This window comes from Xenopus laevis, chromosome 1L (assembly GCF_017654675.1).
Source record: "Xenopus laevis strain J_2021 chromosome 1L, Xenopus_laevis_v10.1, whole genome shotgun sequence".
NCBI lineage: Eukaryota > Metazoa > Chordata > Amphibia > Anura > Pipidae > Xenopus > Xenopus laevis.
The window spans coordinates 53838931-53863283 of NC_054371.1; the positions used below are offsets into that span (position 1 = coordinate 53838931).

Below are 24353 nucleotides of genomic sequence, written 5' to 3' on the forward strand. Positions count from 1 at the left end.
ATTAAGAATTCTATTGCTTCATTATACATTTTACAAAAGGACTAAGTTTTACCTGCAACTTACTAGCTGCTTTCAAAGTAAAACTCCCAAACTTGGCTGCCCTTTTATTAGACACCAGTGGGATCACCTGACTATAGCTCGGAAGGGCGGGAGCTACAACATGGAGCTGGTCACTGCTCCTGTATAACTATAACAAACAAGGGAAATTTGTGCTCATCACTAATTTTTAAAACCATTAGGCGGGGGTGCAATGAGGCTGTGGCCACAAAATACATATAGACAAATACAAGAGTCCTCTGCACTCAACCCATTATCATATATATATATATATATATATATATATATAAATTAGTCTGAAAGCCGGCACAGCACGTCAATAAGTCAAAGTTGCCTAGGACTTATCAAGTCAAAAATGGTGTTTATTCAGAAAAAATAACTAACGTTTCAGCTTGCACTCAAGCCTTTCTTAAAGTGAAGATACATATATATATATATATACACACACACACATCTATACTAAACTAACTGTAAATATCTCTGTAGCCTTGGTGTTTATAAACCATTTCATTTTTTTAACATGGATTGCAGTTTGTTAGGACAAGTTACTGTATGCTAAGGATATTGGCCATGATGTAGTATAAAATGAAAAATTATAGTTATACATATTGGGCAGATACATTGAGGCTCAGTCTTGCTAGCATTATTGCTTGGTAAAATATTTCCGACACCGTGTTGGTTCATACCAGCTTGGAAAATAATTGTCTGAAAGATTCACCCTTTCTGGAAGTTTTCAATATAAAATCTTATTCAAAAAAGTCTATTTGGATATTTGGATGTCACCATACAACATATAATTCCTGGAAAAAAGATCTAATTTGAAAGTTTTTTTTATATTGAAGTAAAATTGAAAGGAATTTAATAGAACTCTGTAACTTCTGTATATTTTTCTATGGGTAGGCAGCTAAGAGTTCTGTGTCACCATTTTCTTTCAATTCTCGTTGGTGATGAATCTTTCCAAATGCCACATTATCCTGTCTGATAAAATACTAAGTGCCACAGAGCAAACCTATATGTTGTTTTACAAAAAGAATTGATATCAAAATGAAAAAGGAATGTGCATTTATGTAAGAAAATAATAGTGGTACAAATAAATTGCTTTAGGTGTTAAAAACAGCTGTGTGGTTGCCATTCGGTAACCCTTCTTTCATGGCTCTTAGAATACTGAATAGTTTGAGAAACTGCAGGGGTCTTTGTTGCATGGGGTTTTTCCAGTTTTCTAACTGTAAAGTATTTTTTTGTCTGCCGAATGATTGACAATGCCTGTTTTTATTAATATCTCACAAACCATGTCTCTAGTACTTTATATTGAGTTCTAACTGCTGCAATTACTGCAGAGCAATTTCCTTTCATTTAACATAATCTCAAGATTGGAGACTTTAGGTTTGACTTCTAATGGTTTATACAAAGACAGGATGTATATTTTATCTGTCCAAAAAGTTCTGTCCTTTGCTCCCCAATGGATTCCTAAATCTTTTTTTTTTTTTTAAATAGAGGTTGAAGTCTTCCTTAATCTGTTTATTGTGCAAGAAAATATTTAATATTATATAAAAACAATATTTATGCTTTAACCTGGAAAATGTGTTCTCCTGATCAGATTTCTAATTCTTTCATACACAAAAAAACATTGAGAGGAAAAAGTATGCAGAATAATTTTTATGTCTGCTCCATCTGTATATCATGAACAAAGTTTACATCTTTGATACATGTCAGATAATTTTCTACGAAGGTGTGCTTTGTTTGCATATTGGAAAATTGTAAGAGAAAAAGATTGCGTTGGTTGAACCTTACCAGCCACCAGGGATCTACAGCTTAGGGTGAATGATTGTGCCGTTTTGAGGTAAGAACAGTAGTTCAACTACTAAATTGGGACTTCAACACAAACATCTGTAACCTCTGTAATAGGTAATGGCTTTGTATACCCAAATTCAAGCATATTAAACTTGTTTATAATTGTTGCCCTTTTTGCACATACTTTCTGAAGGGGACACAATATATAATAAAGGTCAAAAGTGAAAAAATATTAATAATAAATCTCAAAAGTGATAACAGAACAGGTATCAATCATTGTTTACTAGAACACATCAATAGTAATGAGTCAAATCAACTGGGCTTGCTGTATTTTTTTTTTCTCTTGAAGGTTCATACACTGGCCTTCTCAATTCAGAATGACTTGTACAAAGATATTTCTGTAGTCAAATATCTTTGAATCTTGCTCCAATCAGCATAATCTGTTTAGTATATCCATTATGGGTTCAGAATAATTTTGATGCGTGCATAAAAACTTTTTGAAAACATTCGCGGGTGGAGAACGCGAAAATTTGCCACAAATCAATGTCTGGCAAATTTATCTGTCCATCATTAATGAGGTGTTATTTAACCGACCAGGAAGAGGTGCACAAACATTATTGTATGTGGCAGACAATAGATGTTGCACACATTTTCACATATATACATATGGCTTCTTTTGAACCAGTCCTTTACGTCCAGAATGTGAACTTGGTCTATAAACGTGTTTCCTTTTTCCTTTAGATATAGGTACACAGCCGAGTTCTGATCAGAGGAGCTGACTCTTCTGTGCTGCTCCATTCGTTGGTGTAACTGTTTAGTTTCTTCAACATACATGTCAGAGCACTCCTCACTGCACTTCTTACATGATGTTACTCTTCATGTGCTTTGGTATTGGGTCTTTTGAATTAACCAGTTACTGCCTGTTTTTTGCTGGGTTTAAAGCAGACCGGGATGCAGTGTTTATTAAAAATGTTTTTCAGACACTTGATAATCATCACGTTACCTCCATGAGGTCTCTGACCCCACGCTGTCTACTACTAAACAGATTATGCTGATTGGAGCAAGATTCCAGGATATTTAGCTCTAGAAAGATTTTTGTACATGTCATTCTGAATTGAGAGAGCCAGTCGAATGACTAGCAAAACATCTTTAAGAAATACTGCAAGTCCAGTGGATTTGACATATTACTATAGATATACAATGAACTGGATGAATGAGAACCTTTACAAACATCTTATCTTAATAGAACACAGTTGTCTTTATGGTTTTTCTAATCTGTTCCATCCTGTTTAAGTTTGGGGGGAAACTAACATCTCTCTCAGATTTGCTAATTGCTCTGTATAACAGAAAGTGCTTTCTGTCCCATGTTACATCCTTAAATCGTATATTTCTGTTCAATAACCCAAAAAGCAAAAACAACCAATTTTTTTTCAATTTATAAGTAAAAAGTGACCTGTGATGAAAAATGCACACATATAAAACACAACACAGTTAAAATTCTGGTGCTTACCAGCCTTTACACACAATTCAGTATGTACTGCCAGTAGAGGGATTACCTGGAAATGAGTGGGCACTGGGCCCACATCTACTTGATTTTGACTAAGCCTTCAAATCCATCATACAAATATGTGTCAGTGCAGCATTTTAGCAAATATTCTGCAGCAGAGTGACTAGAGAGATAAAAGAGGTAATTTTCGTGCATGTCCTATATTTTGTTTTCAGTAACATCTCTCTGCACTTGTCCCCCACTGACTCTGCGTACAGAAGAACAAACTTATAAAACTGCAAACAATTCTATAAAGGAAGTGTGGGGGCAGGGAGGGCCTGGACCATGGGGTCTGCTTCTTTTATAAGTGAAAGTAATCCCCCCCCTCCAGCCACATCCATACCTACACAGAGGACCCGTGTGGGCAGCTGGTGGAGGGAAGGCTGGGTAGGTGTGTGTTGGGCCCCTCTGAAGATTTTTATGGGTGGGGCCTGGTGAGCCGTTGTTATTCCAATGTACTTAATTTAATACAGCGCAGCAGCAAATGAGGCATAATGCACTGGTAATAAACTTGCTTAAGGAAGGAAAAAGTTATTCAGCAACATTATTACTCATTTATTTTTAACATTGTTCAAATGATGTATTTTCTTTAAAATGCTTATATAATTTATTCAGAACACTTTGTATGCTGGTGACATTGGCATGCGTAACTGTTTCCAGATGTCTTGGTGCCTCAGTACAACATAGGATTTAATATCTTGGGAAAAAAAGATGGCCAAGCGTTTCTGTTTTTCAGACAATCAAGTGTAAGACAAAACCATCAGTCTTTCTTAATCACATTGTTATTTCAAACATTACTCACATTCACATCCGTTTGCTCTAGCCCTAAGCTTCAAAATAGCCTGACAATTCAATTTTTGGTTTCAAATAATACATCCTTTTGGATAAGTTAATAATGTGTATTTAAGACTAAATCTTGTCACATTTGGCAATAATTATAACAGGAAAAACATTTTCTTCTTCTACCAGTATTCCTAGACTGATTGATTGTAAAATACAGAGTGTTTGCCTCAATAGATGAATGTGAACGTCAGTCATTGTAAGAGTTTACCACTGGAAAAAAAACTAGGGTTGAGAGTGTAGCTCCATAAATATGGAAATATTTTTGTTACATGTGTTTAATGATTTTTTTTGCTGCATATAAACTATAAGAGCCAGTGTTAAGATACTCTGTAAATACTTACATTGACTTGGTATTGAAGGCTTTATTATACTGTCAGTGGCTGACAAAAGACACAAGAATTAAACATTAAGCAAAGTTGAAATGAACAAAGCTGTGGGATGGATAAGATGCACCCACAAGTCTCAGGTTCTGTTTCATTTGGTATGGTCCAAGTAGAATGAAGGAAAAGTAATATAATCCTGATATTTAAAATGGCTTTGCCATCTTGCTTGGCATTTATAGAAATCATTATGATTTTTATGAAGTAGGAAGTTGGACAGTGGGGTTGCATAACATGTAACATACAATTTGCTAGAGCATTTGATAATGTACCATTCCACATAAATATTTGCTCTCTAAACTAAGGTTGGTTGGTCTGTGATGCAGAGCTTCTTAAAACATCTTGCACAAAGGGAAATTGGTGATGATTTTCTAACTGGAATGGGGTTCTGTGTTTGCCATTGACACAAAACTATGCAGAACAACTAAATCCATTCAGGATGTGGCATCCTTTCAGGGAGACCTTGAAAAACTGGTGATCTGAGATGTTAAATGGCAAATTCAGTGTTAAAGGGATACTGTTGCAGGAAAACATGTGTTTTTTTTCAAAATGCATGAGTTAATAGGGCTGCTCCAGCCGAATTCTGCACTTCATTCACCCCTCCGGCTTGGGTGCTACTCTCATTTCTACCACTAGGTGGGATTTTAGCAATGTAAACATGAGCTAGGTAGTGGTATAATACAATGGGAAGGGAAGAAACAATAGCTATGTTAAAGCACTTTCATCCCGAAAGTGCTGGTTCAAAGCTCAGAATCAGACACAATGCACTGAGATGACTGCCTCCACACCAATATTACAGCTAAAAAAATACATTTGTTGGTTCAAGAATAATACTTCAAATTGTAGAGTGAATTTTTGGGAGAGAAAGATATCCCTTCCTTATTAAATGAAACGTGTTTTTAATTGCCTACAAACATCTGTAGAAGAAAAATGGAGATATATACCACTTATTATTAACAACTCATTACTATGTTTAACTGTGGTAAGATAGTTTATATGGGACTACTCAACCTTCTTAATTTTCCTTTTCCTACTTACTGATGAAATCTGAGCATTTACATTAATTTCATTGGATGAATTTGGGAAACTTCATTTTTGGCACATAATTTATCACTATTTATCAATCTTGCATATTTCAAAGCTGCACTTAGCAGTGGAATTGAATGGTTAAGTTTTGAAAATCTAAAAAACACTTTTTTTAATTTTTTTTAAAATCTTTAATTCTTTCAGTTGATTATCAACTTAGCACTGAGTCACTTTAGCTATTAACGGCACACTTAGCCAGTTTAAGCCTCATATGAGAAAATTAATGAATTGAAATAACTGAATCCACTGGCACTTTATGCAATATATGTTTTTTTATTATTAAGTGTCATCGAAGGAACCAATTTTTTGAACAATATATATAATGAGTTGTTAATAATAAGTGGTATTAATCTCCCTTTTTCTTCTTAAGTCGTCACTCTACAGATGTTCGCAGGTAATTAAAAACACGTTTCATTTGATAATGAAGGGATATCTTTCTCTCCAATCAATAACTTTGAACACACTGACGTCAGATCCCTTTCTTAGTCAATTTAATTAATATATCAGTGGATAGATCTTTTTCTCATTCAAACAAAAAGAGTGAATTATTTGCAATGTAAACAGTGTCATTTAGTAAATCATAAAAATCATGACAGAATCCCTTTAGGCTTAGTCCACACCTGGCTATTCAGGGAAATTTAGCGCCTGGCGGCTAATCGCCTCTTATTTGAGGTGACTAATCTCCCCAAACCGCTTCCTCTTCTTCTGTGCTGGCTGTAATGAGAGTCGTCTGCGTTATGACACACACGGCGCTTCGTTTTCCGAAGTTTCCTCACGAGGAGATTAGTCACCACAAAGAAGAGGAGATTAGTCGCCTCAAAGAAGAGGCGATTAGTCGCCAGGGCGCTAAATCTCCCCGAATCGCCTGGTGTGGACTAAGCTTTAAGTGTTAGGTTATGTACTTGGGATTTAAAAATCTGCAGATCACTTGACAGTATATCCTTAATGAGAATGGATGAAGAGAAAGATGAATGGAGAAGGACCTAGAAGTACTTGTGGATAGTGATAGGCGAATCTGACCGGTTTCGATGAAAATGTTCGAACAATTCCCTTTTTTTTTTTTTACGAGTGACAATTTTTTTCACCCATTGAAGTCTATATGGATGTCATTTTCAAGTTTCACTCATCACTACTTGTGGATATTTATCCAAGTTACTGCAAGCAATAATAATACAACTCAACAAGATATTATCCTGTTAAATGGGTTATTTAGGAGACAGTAGTTTGTTTACTATACAAAGCACTGGTAGGACCCCAGAATCAGAATATGTGGCACAGTTTTGATCTCAAGTAGCCAAAAGGTATACTACTGAAATATAGAAAGTCCAGAGAACAACACATACATTGTTGAAAAGCATGGAAAATACCTGTTAACAACAAAGGATGGCTATCAAAAATGGGATTGTTTACACTGTAGAACACACTTCTAGGGGGGGGAATTATCACTATGTATAAAGATATAGAAATACAAACCTCTCCAAAGATTTATGTCCCCACTTAATCTCTCCAGAGTAGACGAGGGCATCCATTGACATTGTTTACAGTGGGAGCTGTGAAGTTGTCAAAGTCTCTCCCTGAAGAGGTTGTACTGGCAGATAGGTTAGTCTCAAGGGTTGAATGTCTCTCTCTAGTGATAAATACATTTGTAAATTTAGTACAAAGTTAATACAGGGATAAATTTGATTGCAAATTGCCTTTCTTTTCCTTTCTCTGGATCATCTAGAAGTAGGTAGCATTTTAATTTAATGGACATGTCTTTTTATCAGCATTAGCTACTGTGTAACTGATGTGTTCATAGTGTTGCCCAAGATCAGGGTGACAAACAAGCAGAACCACTGTTACTATGCATTATCACCATTACCAAGATATTTTCATAAAATGCAAATAAATGACTGCATACTGTATATATTAAAAATATTGTTTTGTTTAAATGTAACTAATTCTTTTTTTATGGTAATATATTTGTGGAGCTCAAATGAACTTCCTTTCTAAAAGTAATTTTAAAAGCAGAGACTCACTAAGCCTAGTTTAGCAGCCAACTTAATCTTTGTAATTGGCTGGATTAATGAAGTGGCAGATGTATTGGATTAAAACTGGACCTGAAGTGGCATGACTAAGAGAAGACATGTAATCCTGAGCAGCAATGTGACATGGCAGTCATCCCTTTTTGAATTTAAGATGATTTTGCTCTTTATTGTCCATATTAAATGGCCTACGTTTAATCTACAAATAGATGTAGGACTGGCTCTACATCATTTATGAAGATATGGAGAATAGAGTAGACTTATAGGATTCTCTAGTGAAGGAAACTAAAATATTCTGCTATTGTTCCTAAATTATATACTACATTACCATCAGTACACTTTGCATATTAATACTTTGTTACTTTTAATTCTGTATATGTATGTATGCATGGTAAAAAAGACAAAAAACATGTAAGTGATAATTTAAAAACATGTAAGTGTTTCTATTTTTTTCAGCCTTAGATCCAACTAAAGATCCATGTTTAAAAGTGAAATGCAGTCGTCATAAAGTTTGCATTGCTCAGGATCAAGAGACTGCTGTTTGCATCAGTCAAAGAAGACTCACACATAGGTATGGATTTTTTAAATTTTATTTAATCCGATTTGCAATTGCCCATGTACAGTACCTTGAAATTGTTACTGAATACATGTATCTTATTTGTGCTTTACATAGAAAGTGGTCATCATATTTATTATTTGGGAGCACATGGCTAGTTTAATACAACTAACTACATATAGAGCAGGGATGTCCCTATTGTCTGATCTACCTGAAGAGGCTCCTTTAACTACAGTTAAATAAATATGAGAAAATTAGTAGCTTTAAATTCATTCACGGTTATGACCCACTTGCTTGGCAAAGCCATTTTTTGTAGAAAATTTACATTTTTACAACTTTTTTTTATTTTTAAAGGAAGTTTAGATTTTATCTGTGGTCAATATATTCTGAGGAATATGGAAGTGAAACTGTGGCCTTGAGGGACTAGGTCAATTATAAAGTTCAGAATTAGGGAGAACTATTTTATGAGGGGTAAGGAGTTTGGTTGAGAAGTTAAGAGGTGGAACTTGTTGCACAAGAGGCTCCTTTAACTACAGTTCTTCTGAATATGAGAAGATGAGTAGCTTTTTATTCATTCAAGGTTATGACCCACTTGCTTTGCAAAGCCATTTTAAAATATTTGAATTTGTACAACTTTTTTTTATTTTTATAGGAAGTTAAGATTTTATCTGTGGTCAATATATTATGAGGAAGATGGAAGCCAAACGGTGGCCTTGATGAACTAGGTTGATTATGAAGTTCAGAATTAGAAGGAAGTATTTTATGAGGGGTAAGGAGTTCGGTTGAGAAGTTAAGAGGCTGAACTTGTTGCACATTTGTGGGTTTTTTTTATTATTAATATGAAACCTAATAATTTCAGGTGTGGGATTTACTATATGGAAAGTGCAGGACCTTGAGTTTTCTAAATGGAGTTTTTGTGAATTTGGAGCACCATGCCTTAAGGCTACATAAAGTATTTAAAAATTAGAACAGCCAATTTTTTTATTGTCACCAAAAAGGTACTGTTTTATTATTACAGAGAAAAAAGTAATTGGACAAAAATAAGAGTATTCTGAATAATGTTTTTTTTATGTATAATAGATCCCATACATTTTCTGTGTAACTACAAGGTCAGTGGTTTCTGCCAGAGTACATTTGATTGATGTTAGCTATTGATAAGAGTATGCTTAAAGAGCAGGAAATACACCAGAGTTGTAAGGAGAACTGAAAAGATGGATTATTGCTTCAATGAAAGTTGGGGGAAGACTAGATAGAGAAGATACCAAAGCATGGAGAAGAAGACAAAGCAGGGTAAACGGACATCTCTCAACTGTTGTCACAGGATAAAAAGCAAGTGTCCTTTTGCTATTTAAAAGGACTCAGAGAATGGCACTTCAGATATGAGAGCACCATGTTTTTAAGCTTTGCATCATGGCTTCTTGATTTATTCACTGCTCCTATAGAAACCGTTGTTCTCCCAGAATGGAGCACAATCATTTTGGCTTCTTTCAGTATTCAGCACTGTAATACACTCAGCAGTTAAAAAGTGTTGTGTTGTAAACGTATTTATATATGTATAAATTGATCCTATCTTCTCACATTCTACCCACACTGTGAGTGTGAAGGAATTGCTTCCTTAATTCATCGTTGGCAAGATCAAGGTTGTTGCTCAGACACATTTAGCTGTTTGCACAAACATGAATGCAATGTAAAGGCATATACTGTATATACTGCTTCTTGATATGAGGCAGGTAAAATGCATTTGGAAGGTATTAGTCACTGAGGGTTTTTTTTACCTTCAACTGAATTAACCCCATCGTAAATCAATAGAACCAGTTTCCCCAATAATCTTCTACTGAGTCTGTTTTATATGCCTTTAAGTCTAAAACTATAACATCTGAAAATTAAAAGAGGAAAACTAGAAGAATATAATTTTGCAATAGCTCACGATTTCAGAGAGGTTTTACTTTCTACTAAATTGCAGTCATCACATACTGTATTGCAAATTTAACTTGATGTGATATCAGATGATGTACCTTTGTGCCTCAAGGCAAAATATTAAATATTTAAGGCTTCTGGAGAAAAAATGTAAAATATACTCATCCTGAAAATAGGTTTTGACTGTGTGTATTTTCCATTGTTTTATGGTCTGGGATGTGCTGTAACCTGAGTGATCAAACAGCATAACACTTGAAATGGTTCCCAGGTTGCATATTTTTCTGTCCCCATTTCCCCCTGGCATTCAGAACAATATTTTACCTCAAGTACCTTTTTTAACATGTTAGTGTGCAACTGTAGCTAACAATTTGTAGTTGAAATAGAGGAATGAGGAACAATAGATTGTTATTGCTAAAAATGATGATTCCAGGCAGAACTACATGGGGTGGTATCATTTACACCTCTTCCTTGTAGCTAGATATCACACCATCATTGTGAAGTGACCAATAACATGTACTAAAGATAATTTATCATTTATGTCATGTTATATGAGAAACCTTCACTGTCCCTTGTTCCTGGCAGAGGTGCTTTGTCTGCAGTGATCCAGCAGCAGAGTAGCACATGCAGCATATGAAGCAGTTACATTGAAGTGCTAGTCTTACTTTAACTCACACTAACCTCCCCTCATCTGCCTACATTGCCCCATCTCAAAGTACCTTCCTTGCAGGATCTTGTGTAATCTTTAGAAGGTATCACTAACTGGCCTCTGCATTGTTCAAACCTCAAATTCTGACAGTAAACTCCTGCATTGTTCATACATATAACACCTCTATTGTTCAAAGCCCTAAAGCCCTATACTGTTCACACCTCATACCCAGACTGAAAGTACCTACATTGTTCACCTGTTCTCACTTCTGGAGGGGCACCAGCATTATGTCATTGTATGTAGCACAGTTTGAAGGGTTTATTTTAGAATGGTCCTGATAGGTTTCCCTGTCTCCTGCTCTATTCTGCCTGCCCTATGATGCCTGTGTGTGCCATACTCTGCCTGCCCTATGCTCCCAGTGTGCATTATTCTGCCTGCCCTATGCTCCCTGTGTGTGCCATACTCTGGCTGCCCTATGTTCCCTGTGTGTGCTAAACTCTGCCTGTCCTATACTTCCCTGTGTGTTCCATACTCTGCCTGTGCTATGCTCCATGTGTTCCATATCCTGCCTGCCCTATGCTCCATGTGTGTGCCATACTCTGGCTGCCCTATGTTCCCTGTGCGCTATACTCTGCCTGTCCTATACTTCCCTGTGTGTGCCATACTCTGCCTGCTCTATGCTCCCTGTGTGCCATACTCTGCCTGTGGGACGTGAGCCTGGTAGTTTTTTGTTTGCAAAGAATTGTGCATCAGGGTGCAATCAGCAAATAATTTCCTAATACATGGCACTTTGCACCTATATTGTGCATTTGTCCATTTATGATGAATGAGGCCTTTTACATGTGGAATTACTTTCCCAAAGTTATTGAAAATATTGTGTTAATTACCTAAATTTGCTTCTCCATGCATGGTAGTTTTCCATTGGTTTAGTGTACCAATGTAACTGTGTTTGTAGATAAAATTAATGTTTTAAGAAACCCACATGTCTAATTAATGCAGTAGTGCCATTCCCACAACCCAGTATGCAGGGATTGCACTTGGTTTTTTTGAGAAGCCTGAAAATAAAGACCTAACTGCTGAGAAAGTACTTTATGCAGCCAGGTTGCTACAGCTTCATATAGGGGATTACTAGCAGCAACTGCTTCTGGTCTTTGTGCATTTGGGTCTATATTTTCTTACTGTGTAGCTCTTTAAAAAAAAAAAAAAGTCCTGCCGTTGGCGCTGTCATATTAGACAATAAAAAAATGAATGTCAGTGTATTTCAGTAAATATGGCTTGTGCTGAATATACTTTCTGTCTATTGTTTTAATTAATAAATATGTATGTTTTTTGTTATTCCTTAAAGAAATAATGAAATTTAAAGTCACAATCTACTTTTTGTTTTTACAAGTGCAGTAAAAAGGAGGACCAGTCAACTAGAAAGGCTCTGTATTAGCAAACCATTTCCTATACCCAACTTTGAAATATAGTGCAGTTCATTTTACAGGTGATGTCTCTGTGGACTGGTGATTTATTTTGGTTGTCCTGTTGTAAGAAGAGATGGTAGATTGCTACTTTACATTCAATTTCAGATTGTTACCTATTTAATGCAAGAAATTACAAAAACATACATAATTCCTAATTAAAACAATAGTCAAAAAGGTATGTTCAGCACAAGCCGTATTCCCTGAACAAAAAAGGTGGCATACTGCCCATAAAATGTTAATTGAGGGTTTCAAGGAATTAGGCTTTTCATTATTGAAACATAGAGGAGTTTACTTGTTTTAACGGTTTAAGTGTATTATTATGCACAATTTTAAATACAGTATATTTTAAATAGATAGAATAAAATATTATTATGGTTGAACAATGAAGAGCTTCTTGCTGAGAGAGGTAATTGAATTTGAATTGGATCTTTTCAGCTACTGATGTTTTCATTATGAAGCTCAGTTTTTCAGTTCTTTAGTAGTAGAAATAATTTTTTGTTTAGAAATAAATATAAATAAATATATATATATGTATCCAGGAAGCTCCAAGTTATTTAATGGCGGACTCCCAAATTCTCCATTTTATCCAAATGATCCAAAATTATTTTCTTTTTCTCTGTAATAATAAAACAGTACCATGTACTTGATCCAAACTAAGACAGAATTAATCGGTATTGGAAGAAAAACTAGCCTATTGTGTTTAATGCTTAAATGATTTTCTAGTAGAATCTTGTATTTGTCTATATGTATTTTGTGGTCACAGCCTCATTGCACCCCCGCCTAAATTAGTGGTGAGCACAACTTTCACTATATATATATATACACACATACATACATACATACATATAATTATTTTTTTTTCTTATATAGGAGATTTATACAGGAAATTCTCATTTTAAATGTAAGCGCCATTTTAAAAGATGCATGGGAATCATGTTTATCTATTATTGTCTAGTTATTGTAGTCATTGTACTACATTTCAGTTTGCAATTTTCATTGCCATCCCCTTTCTTGGTTCTTGGTTCTTGGTTCGGTAATCCAGTCAATAGGATTAGAATTTTAGTATATAACAACTTTTTCATTTTTATTCCTTTATATGCTTTTGCATTGTTTCATACTCATACTGCAAAGTAGAGACAGAAACTTGGACATAACAGGAAACTTTAAACAACTAAGAAAGTTTTTTTTTTTGTTTCATATCAGAATTATGTAAAAACATGACAAACTGGAAATGTCAAAGACAGGTGGTTGTATTTGCAATCTGCATTATTGGACATCTGTTATCAGACTTTGAAAACATATTTTCAAAAATAAAAACATATTATTATTATATTTCTGATGTCTATTGAAGTTTTATGTTATATTTCTGATGTTTATCGACGTTTCATGGAAAATAACAAACTTTTCTGCAAATTTAGTTCCACAGAACTTCAGCTAATGCAACAACTGATTTTTTGTTACACTTTCTAAGATCCTGTGGATTGCTCAATAGATAAGTTTTTGATACATTTCTATGAGACACTGTGGATGTAAATGTGTGTGTTTTTAAGAAAAGTTCACTAGATAAAATCTTGTAAAAATTATTTATTTATTTATTTTTACACATTTTTATATGTATTATTATATGTATTTATAGATTCTCACTTGATGTCCGAACACACAGATTTTGGATAGAGGCCTAGAAATTAGAATCACAGCATATATTTGAGATGAGCACTGTCACTTTAAAGATGCACTTTTGGATATATGAATGGTTCACACATATGGGAAATTGTAATGAGGGATTGATTCTGATTGGTTGAGGGGATGATATAATGATGTACCACACTTCCTGTCAATATCCTGACGACGACTCATGCACCAATAAATAATGTTTTGATACACGCTGGATGGCGTTCGCTGTGAGTGCTTTCATGTACTATATATATATATATATATATATATATATATATATATATATATATATATATATATATATATATATATAAAATTTAGCAGAAGGACCCGCACTCCACAGGGCACATTTACTTAGCTCGAGTAAATGAATAGAATAAAAAATACTTCGAATTTTGAACGTTTTTTTTGGCTACTTCGACCATCAAATTGGCTACTTTGACCTTCGACTTCGAATATAATGATTCGAACTAAAAATCGTTCAACTATTCGACCAGTCGAAGTACTGTCTCTTTAAAAAAAACTTCGACCACCTACTTTGCCACCTAAAACCTACCGAGCATCAATGTTAGCCTATGGGGAAGGTCCCCATAGGCTTTCTAGCCAATTTGGGATTGAAGGAAAATCGTTCGATCGATGGATTAAAATCCTTTGAATCGTTCGATTCGAAGGATTTAATCGAATTAATCGTTTATTCGAATAGCGCTAAATCCTTTGACTTCGATATTCGAAGTCGAAGGATTTAACTTTGACGGTCAAATATCAAGGGTTAATTAACCCTCGATATTCGACCCTAAGTAAATGTGCCCCCACATGTAGTGAATCAAACGTATTTATTTAACGTTGCATATCCAACGTTTCGGCACACATTAGGGCCTTTCTCAAGTCCTTGATATTTTCTCTATCTCACTCTAAGCACAATCCCTCACTCACCCCTCGCTTACACTCAGTAGAGCAATAAAACAAGTATAAATATCCAAAATAATACACTGGAGGTGGGAAAAAGATGGAATTTATTCCCCAAAAATGCATACCTATTAATATTGGTTGTCCACAAATTTGAAAGCTAGACCATGACGAGTGGTGCAAGAGACAAATTCTTGTATTCTGCTACAAACCGATGAAATGGGTTTTATAGTATGGCAATTCCTTGCTTTATAGTTTGATACTTACATTATCCAGAAGAATTGTTAGATGTACAACGTCTTTGGCAAATATCATCCTGTAACTGTAAGGCCCTACATGTCTTCTTTAATGGTATTTTTCCTGTATATTCATTTATGATTTACAAATGCATGTCATTGAGCATGTCTTCAAGTGATCTAAATGTGTTGTATAAGGGTAGCATCAAAGTATACCATTACTCACCCTCTTTAAATGAATTATTTAATAAAGTGTGAATATGTTATTCTCTTTTAAACTATATATCTAAGAAGAAGTTTTGCATATAGACCATGGTCATGAGTTCCTGTAAATTAACACTTTGAAGCTGTGCGCTAAGGCAGTATTGACCTATCAGCTTCTTGGAATTGTGATAAATCTCTCTTCTGATGATTTACAGAACCAGACCAATAGATAATGCTATAGGAATCTCCCTTAAACAACTTAGACATTTCTTATGTAGGGATGTGCTCATTGCATTAATGAATTTAAAAAAAGTGAGTCTGTAATGATTTAAAAAAACATGATAAATGCACAGATATATAGATCAAATTTATTGAACCTCCTTTTTTATTTGTAGCAAAGAGCACAAGGATGTGTTTATGTTTGAGGAGCATGTAGCAGTGTAGGTACTGATCAAATACCAGCTACTATTTTATTATTACTGAGAAAAAAAGGTCATTTTTAAAAATTAGAAGATGGAAGATGGCCTTCCTGTAATTTGAGCTTTCTGGATAACTGATCCCATACCTGCAATATTGACAGACATATATATTGACAGTTATTAAAATTAAATCCCATTTGTTTGTTGTATGCAGATGCTGGGTTGCTTTCTTCATTACAACATCTGTAGCTCAAATATTATTTATTGTACTTGAAGGTTTTCTGTCATATTTAAGCCTAACTTGCTTGACAAGCCTGGTATGATTATTACACACTCTCTTCTCTTTATTTTATACACCATTATTATTTGATGGACTGGTGGAGTAGTAACCCTTACTCTGTGGTTGCAATGTCTGTACCTTTACAGCAGTCTAATTAAAAGGAATTACTATAGTTTTAGCCACAAGTTTTAGGTATAGGATATATAATGCATAAACCTCTCAAATATGGGTATGCCATGTCTCATAGTGCCCCATTTAAAATATTTATTGATATGTAATAAATTCGGACAGTATGTTGTACTTTGTTAGTAAAAGGTATTTTAGCTAAGTTAGCATAAATCCATGCTAATGGCTAAACAATCCTAATGGACTTTCTGTTTAAATGTTTTTAAGTAGACTCAAGGAGTGTTGCTCTGTTAGCTTCTGAAAAATCCAGGTTCCAAGCATTCCAGACAATAGATTCCACACCTGTATAGGAAAGTTAGAATAAATATTTGCAAGCTCTAAGAAGAGTTACTCACAAATGCTGACTTCCAGTTTGAAATTCTTATGTTATTAGAGCTTGTCGTGCTTTACAAATTAGATAACTAAGCTACTTTTCTATAAATACGTTTATTTGTAAATTTTTAAATGGTTAATGCAGGAAAGAAAAGTCATGCAATCATGCTTATAGTCTTAATTATAATTCTATATATATGCCTGATGAGGCTGTGGGAAATAGGATTATAATTATTATCTTTTTTTGTATAGAAGCCGTGACACACACACAAAAAAACCCCCAAAACTGTTTCCACTAAAAATGAGTAGTTTTTAATATCATCCTATGTCTAAAATTTGCAATTAACTCTTCTATAGATATTAAGGACAAATACAATTTTAAGTATAATGATCCATGTTGTTACCAGATCATGTAAAAAATACATACTAGCTCTAGCACTTGATGAAGGGGCTTGACCCCGAAACGTTTGCTTATTGGGATCTCACCGAAATAAAAAGATAATGATTTGAATTGAAGCAGAAGCATTGAAGTGAGTGTGCCATTTGTTTCTATTTTTGTGGATACTAGCTCTAGTAGACACTGATTGACACTATCTAGAGCTGTACAGTCTTTAATCCACAAAACTGAATTAATTAATGCAGCCAAAATTCCATATCCCATAACTAGTATTTATTTTATTTTTACCCAAGTGGATAATATTGCATTAGTCAACACTGACCTTCATTTGCCAGTTCGCTGCCCAGTTCTCCAAATTTAGTGAAATCTTTCTACGTCCTTAGCAAACATAGAGGCAGTACTTATATTTGTGAATAAATTAAAAAGCAAAGAACCAAGGACAGACCCCTGAAGTACTCCAGTAAAAATTATAAAATATCCATTTATCACCATGTATTGTAATCTACCCTTCAGCTAGTACAAATATTGTGTTCAACGCCAAGATTCCTTAATTTATTCAGCAACCTTCCTACATAAATACAAACTTTATTCAATCCCTCTCTCCCTCCTAACAGATAATACAAAAATTCACAGCCCGGTCAAATGTTTCATTTTACCAGGTTATAGCAGAATTTTTGCATATTCTACAGTTTCGATTTCTCCAAGCAGACAACAAAGGTTACTACTTTTTAAGTCAGATTCGTTCCTGATTATTGAAGATCCTATTACCACAATCTGTATCCCAGGTTAAAAAAATCAGATCCATTCAGAACTGCCATTCCACAGTTCACACTCCCATCTTCCTGGCAAATCTGCTGGGTTGCACAAAGCAAGCATCAACCTCCACTTTTCTTTTCTTCACACTAGGTTTTGTTTCTGTCACCCAACTGATGGCCTCATTATTATGCAGCAGTTCCCACCATCACTACTTTTGTTAGCTAGATCCTGCTTAGTGAGCAAGAGAATTCAATCAAAATTTCAATCTCAGCATTGCAATTTGCTTTAGCGCCTTGAAAAGAAAAACCTTGGACAAGGTGAAACTACAACAATCAAATAAACAAACAACAAAATAGCAAAAAACAGAAGATAGTTATCCTTCATTGTTGCTTTATTCAGCCACCAGCCTGTAAGTAAACCATTGGCCAAACATCTAAATTTAATTTAAACTGTTTGAAATCACTCCAGCCATTACATTTGCAAGTATTAATTAATATGTTAATGTATTTTATATGTAAATACATATGTATATATGTACTATAAATACCACCATAGGATCTATTATGCAGAATGGTTAGGACCTGGGGTTTTCCGGATACGGGAGCTTTCTGTAATTTGAAGCACCATGCCTTAAATCAGATAAAAAATATTACACAAACTCAAATTATCCTAATCTGTAGCTTGCAGTAATATAGTGAAGCATGGCCCTTACATGTGACTTGCAAAAAGTGTTCTACGCCTTGTTTTGGCTCCAGTATGCATTTATGCAGCTTAGTTAGGACCAAGTACAAGGTACTATTTTATTATTATAGAGAAAAAGGACTTTTTTAATAACATTTTATTATTTGCTTAAATGTAGTCTAGCGGAGATGGCCATCCTATAATTTGGACCTTCCAGTTTCCAGAGATCCCATACCTGTACTCTAGGATCATAAAATCATTTAACATGAACATTGCATAATCTGCCCATACAACAATTCTTAATCATTTCTAGAAAGCATTATTTTTTAGTTATAACTGTATTTTGTTGGCATCTACATTAACATAGTTGATATAATTAAACTATGCCACAAGATGGAATGGTGGTATAACAGGCAGTAAAAGTTAAAGGTTTTAATGTATTTTATTCTGCACATTGGAGTAGAGTTCACATTAGATTATAATTGCTAACAAAATTAAATGGTAAAATTATGAATGTTTGGAAACACAGTTTAATGTTATTGTTGTGAGTTCTGTTTGGGAATAAAATCTGTATTTTTTTTCTAGCATGAAGGAAGCTGGACGAAGCTATAAATACTGGAGAGGTGTACCACTTTCATCCAGTTGTAAGCAATGCCCTGTTATAAACACAAATCCAGTGTGTGGATCTGATGGACATACATATTCATCACAGGTTAGTGCAAATATCACCATACTTACTATTTTTATTCAAATGCTTTGCTGCTGGAATTCAGTTAAATAATCTTGTAGCATGAGGCTAGTACACAAAGAGCCAAACATAATAATTGAAGCCCAAACTGTAGCAAGTCATCCAACATTCTGATAAAGTCTTAATTTGAAAATTTGCTGAAAATGTTTTAGTGTGGGAAGTAATTTTATTATAATGGATATACAGGTATAGGGAAACTCTTGATTGGGAGAAACACTTATTTTTTTTACTTATTTTTCCAGAGGAAACATTTCTTGTAAATGAAGGATTTTTATTTAGCTCATTAAAATAGTAGGAAATAATCAAGAATGTTTGCTTAATCTAAGTAAAACTGCTCTTAAAAATAAAGGCCATTAAACATATCAAATTTGGTAGTATGGTCAGGATGAGAACATATCTCTCACCTAAAAAATCAAGACTCTGCCAAACCATAGAATGTGTTCAGTCATATTAATATGTATTATTTTGTATCTTCCAATTTATGGGGCAGATTTATTAAGGTCCAATAAATGTTTGAAAAAAACAGCGCTCAATAGCACGAAGATGGGCTAACAAGGAAACAAAAGAAATAATACCAATATAGTGTAGTATTTATCAATAATATCGATACACCGCTTAGTGAGATTCAAATATTGCTAATTGGGTGCCCCCTTAAATTCTGCTTATTTCATCTGTGTGCCACTTATTACACTACTGTGCAGATCTGTGCAGTGTAGTGAATTAAATGGTGGGGTACTCACAGACGTTAAATGAGCATTAAGGAAATGTTTAGCGGTAGCCTCTCTGTGCAGCCCAAACTCCACCGCTCTATAAGAACGCATTGACATAGCGTGAAACCATTACCATTTTAATCGCTAGAAAAGTTAAAATTACACTCACAATGTTAATATTAAACCTTGCATAAAATACTTAGGGGCAGATTTACTAAGCTTGAGTGAATTTTCGAAGTTAAAAAAGTTTGAATTTCGAAGTAATTTTTTGGGTACTTCGACCATCAAATAGGCTACTACGACCTTCAACTTCGATTTGAACGATTTGAGCTAAAAATCGTTCGGCTACTCGACCATTCGATAGTCGAAGTACTGTCTCTTTTAAAATCCTTCGAATTCAATACTTCGCCAAGTTAAACCTACCGAATTGCTTTATAAGCCTATGGGGACCTTCTACAAGCATTTTCTAACTTTTTGGCATTGACTAAAAATCCTTTGATTGATCGATGAAAATCATTCAAATCATTCGATCGAACGATTTTTATTGGATCAATCGAATGCTTATTTTAGCACTAAATCCTTCGAAATCGATATTCGAATTCGATGGATTTCAATTCGATGGTCGAATTCGAGGGTTTTACCCCCTTGAAATTCGACCCTTGAAAAATCTGCCTCTTAAAGTCACCACTTCGCCGCTTTTCGGGTCCTCCAAGCAATCGCCGGCGTCTCAACTGCCGCATGTAACCCATGGCACCTGTGGATGACGTCACTGCCCGACGCATTCCGTCTTACGACTTTCTCACTTTCTCGAGCCCTTGAGAAAGTCGGAAGATGAAACGAATCTGAGGGAGAAAAGACGGCATTTAACCGGCAGAGGAAGTGGACTACCAGAACCTTAAATTCCTTTTTTACTGCAGATTTATTAAGGGTGAAATTGAAAATTGAATTTGAAATTTTTTTTATGGTCAAAACTCTCAAATTCGAATTGTCGATTATCCAAACTCGATTCACATTTTAATTCCAATTCAAATTTAGCAATTTGAACGTTTTCACGAAAAAATCGATCAATTCGAACATTTTCATGAAAAAATCGAGCAATTCTAAGGTTTTCATACAAAAATTCTAGCAATTCGAACGTTTTCACGAAAAAATCATGAAAATCTGAAATTGACACCGGCGAATTTTCACCAGCGAATTTATTCGCCGGCGGCGAAGCACGGGAATTCGGCGCAAATTTGTGCCAGGTGAATTTATCTAGGAGAGCAAATACATGTTCCCTTAAGGCAAAAGCAGGGCATATTGCCCCATTGTTGATAATTGAATGTATAGTACTCTGTCTTCAGCCTGCACTTCATAAAGGAGTCATTCCTTGTTTAAGCTCCCTAATGTTTAATCTTAAGTAAATATATAAGGACAAACCTTCCAGAAAACTCTGAAATATTGAAATCCTGCTGAAGGAAACATGTTTTTACCGATTTTCTTTTTTTTGTGTTATAATAAAACAGTACCTGGCTTGTACTTGATAGTAAATAAGCTGCATCAATCCATGCTGTGGGTAAAACAATACGTTTTCAATAAAACAGAGCTCCCAAGCATTGCAGATAGTACATCCTATTCCTATACTTATAACTTGGTACGGATGAAGCACCAACTCTGCTTTATTTTGAAATGTGTGACTTGGTACAGATAGAGGACAATTTTTTGAGCTTTACTTGATATAGGTAGAGTATAAATGGCTGAATATGCAGATTGCATAGTGGCAAAGCTATAGTAAATCTAAAAATTATCTAAATTTCAATATGCAGGTATGGGATCCCTTATCTAAAAAAAACCAATATCCAAAAGCTCCAAAATACTTGGTTGTAGACATGAGTTTTTCCACCAGCGTTTTGCGTGTTTCTGATTTGTTTTCTTCCTTGTTATCAGTGTATATTTTTCCTTTAAGGATACCAATAAGTATGACAACTTCATTTTTGATACCTATAACTTTGTTATATAGAACAATGATATACTGTATTAAATAACAATCTGTAATTTTCATTACGGTGTTACTTTCCATCACTTGAAAAGCAAAGATCCAGATATCCAAGATGCCTATTTGTATATTTCCAAATGTTGAATCACTACAATCACTAAATTGCTAAATAAAAGATTTACTTTTTGCCTTTTTTTCATAAATAGTTTGTTACATTCCTTTGGCTTTTGTTTCTATGTGTCTCGACATATTGACAAAATCTCGGAAGAATCATGTTGTGGTTTGGAAATAGCTTTGTGTGGATATTTTATCCGTCTTCATTGCTGCATTGAACTCTTACTTGTGTCTGTTGGAGACTTTGAACATTGTGGCAGGTGCCAGATTAAAGCCCCATATGGCCGTTATGGATTTATCATAATATTTTCTATGAAAAGTTTTTGCTTCTTAGGATTTATTTAATGTTTCTTCGACAATGGTAATTAATTTCCCTTTTTTTTTTTACTACACACACAAGTAAAAACAGAATTTCTTTTTTGTGTAGGGGCACTAACATTTTGGGGAAAGTCGTTCTATCAAAGTTATTTGCTAATTCTATATCAGTCATTAGATTTATTTTTTAAGTAAGATATTTTATATGTAAATATTTTTACATTTTTTACCCTTTCATATTCAGACGAATACATTTACACAATACATTTTAATAAGAGCTGTGGGATCTTATTCATTCAGTCAATTGCTCACTTTTGCAATTGTGCTTCTACAGAGCAAGGTGAAATGAGTGGCTGTAAGTTAAAAAATCCTTTCCTTACATCAAAATTACAAGACTCTACTTGTACTCAGTCAGTTATTTTCCTCAATGTATACAATTGAGGAGGCCAATTAACAGCACCACCTCTTTACAGGTGCACTTGACTCAGACCAAACAAGATGTCAGTGGCTGACACAAGATATGGTACCTAAATATTTAAGCAAAATCAGTATTAACAAGGTCTGAAAGAAAGTTGATGTAATTAATCTAATTAAAAATGGATTACAATCTCAACTTGCCAATTATAGGCCTATAAATCTGATGTTTATTGTGGGCAATCTATTCAAAGGTTTGTCAAAGAGGTGGTTCAGCTTTCAGTTTTTTAGTTATTGAATGGCTAATAGTAGTGATGGACAAATAAATTCGCCAGGGATGGATTCACGGTGAATTTCTGCGTTTCACTGGCTGCTAATGTTTTTGTGAAACTGCCTCGAAAATTCACTGGTGAAAAATCCACAGCAACAAGAAAGTTTTCAAAATTTGCGCGCTCATAAAAATTGTTGCGCGTCAAAATTCTTCAAACACTCATTGACTTTTATGCATTTGGACAAAATAGTCACATGTATAAAAATTGTCAATCGCGTCAAAAATTGTTGCACATCATAATTATTTTGACGCCCATTATCTTCAATGCGTTTCACAAATTTTCGTCGTTTTGCGGCAATCGCTAATGGCTAACTCTAAACAACTCTTCTAATTGGCTTTTATTTTTTAATTTTTATCGTTTTTGACTAATGCGCCTTCTTTTACTGACTTTTTCCAGGTTCCACTGAACCCATCTATAAAACAAATGCTCTGTAAGGCTACTCTTTTATTGTTATTGCTACTTTTTATTACTCATCTCTCTATTTAGGGCCTCTCCTATTCACATTTCAGTATTTTATTCAAATCAATGTCGGGTTGCTTCCTAGCAACCAGAAAGTGACGAGGGTTTTTTGCCATGAGATTTGTGAAGTTGTAGGATTCTCTCCCCGAAGGGATTGTATTGTTAGATACAGTAGTTTCAAGAGAGGGCTGAATGACTTTTTAGAAAGTGATACAAAAACATTTACTGAAATTATCTCTCAGTGCAAAGTTGAACCAGCAACTGGTCCAGTTGTTCTTTTGGGAGTCATCCCAGCCAACCTTTTTCACTGATGAGCAACATTCAGATTTAAAAAAAATTGGGGAGCAACACAAGCACCGAAAATGTTCCTGGGTGGTGCCAAATAAGGGCAGTGTTTGGCTATTAGTAGCCCTTATGTGGACTGACAGCCTACAAGAGACTCTGTTTGGCAGTACATCTGATTTTTAAGCAACCAAAACTTGCCTCCAAGCCTGGAATTCAAAAATAATCACCTGCTTTGAGGCCACTGAGAGCAACATGCAAGGGGCTGGAGACCAACATGTTGCTCACGAGCTACTGGTTGGGGATCACTGCATCTAAATTAACTAACTAGGCAAGGTTAAATGCCTGAAAAAGGTTGAACTTGATGAGCATGTGGCAACCTCATATACCATGTTACTGTATTACTCATTTCACTTCATCCTAAAAGTCCTTCCCTTGTTGTAAAGGCAAGCATGCATAAAAGCCATGGTACCACCTATAAAGTGTAGCAGAATCCTAAAGGATTTTGATTATGTGCACTGTATGGACAATCCATCCCAAAGGGTTGGAGGTGTATAAAACGTATTTCCGCAAGTTTGGAAACGTAGTAGGAGAACCACTCATTTTTTTTAGTATGGCAATGTACTTTATTAAAGAAGAGG

At 34.8% G+C, this 24353-nt stretch overlaps 1 protein-coding gene across 2 annotated transcripts in view; it reads left to right on the forward strand.

Annotated features, from left to right (window-relative positions):
- The window catches only part of LOC108704954 (testican-3), a 122192-nt gene that overhangs the window by 70760 nt on the left and 27079 nt on the right, over positions 1–24353 (forward strand). For both annotated transcript variants that reach the window (XM_041589255.1, XM_041589258.1), the window contains 2 exons: positions 8184–8298; positions 18949–19075. In XM_041589255.1, coding sequence (XP_041445189.1) covers positions 8184–8298; positions 18949–19075 — 242 coding nt within the window. The remainder of the gene's footprint in view (positions 1–8183; positions 8299–18948; positions 19076–24353) is intronic.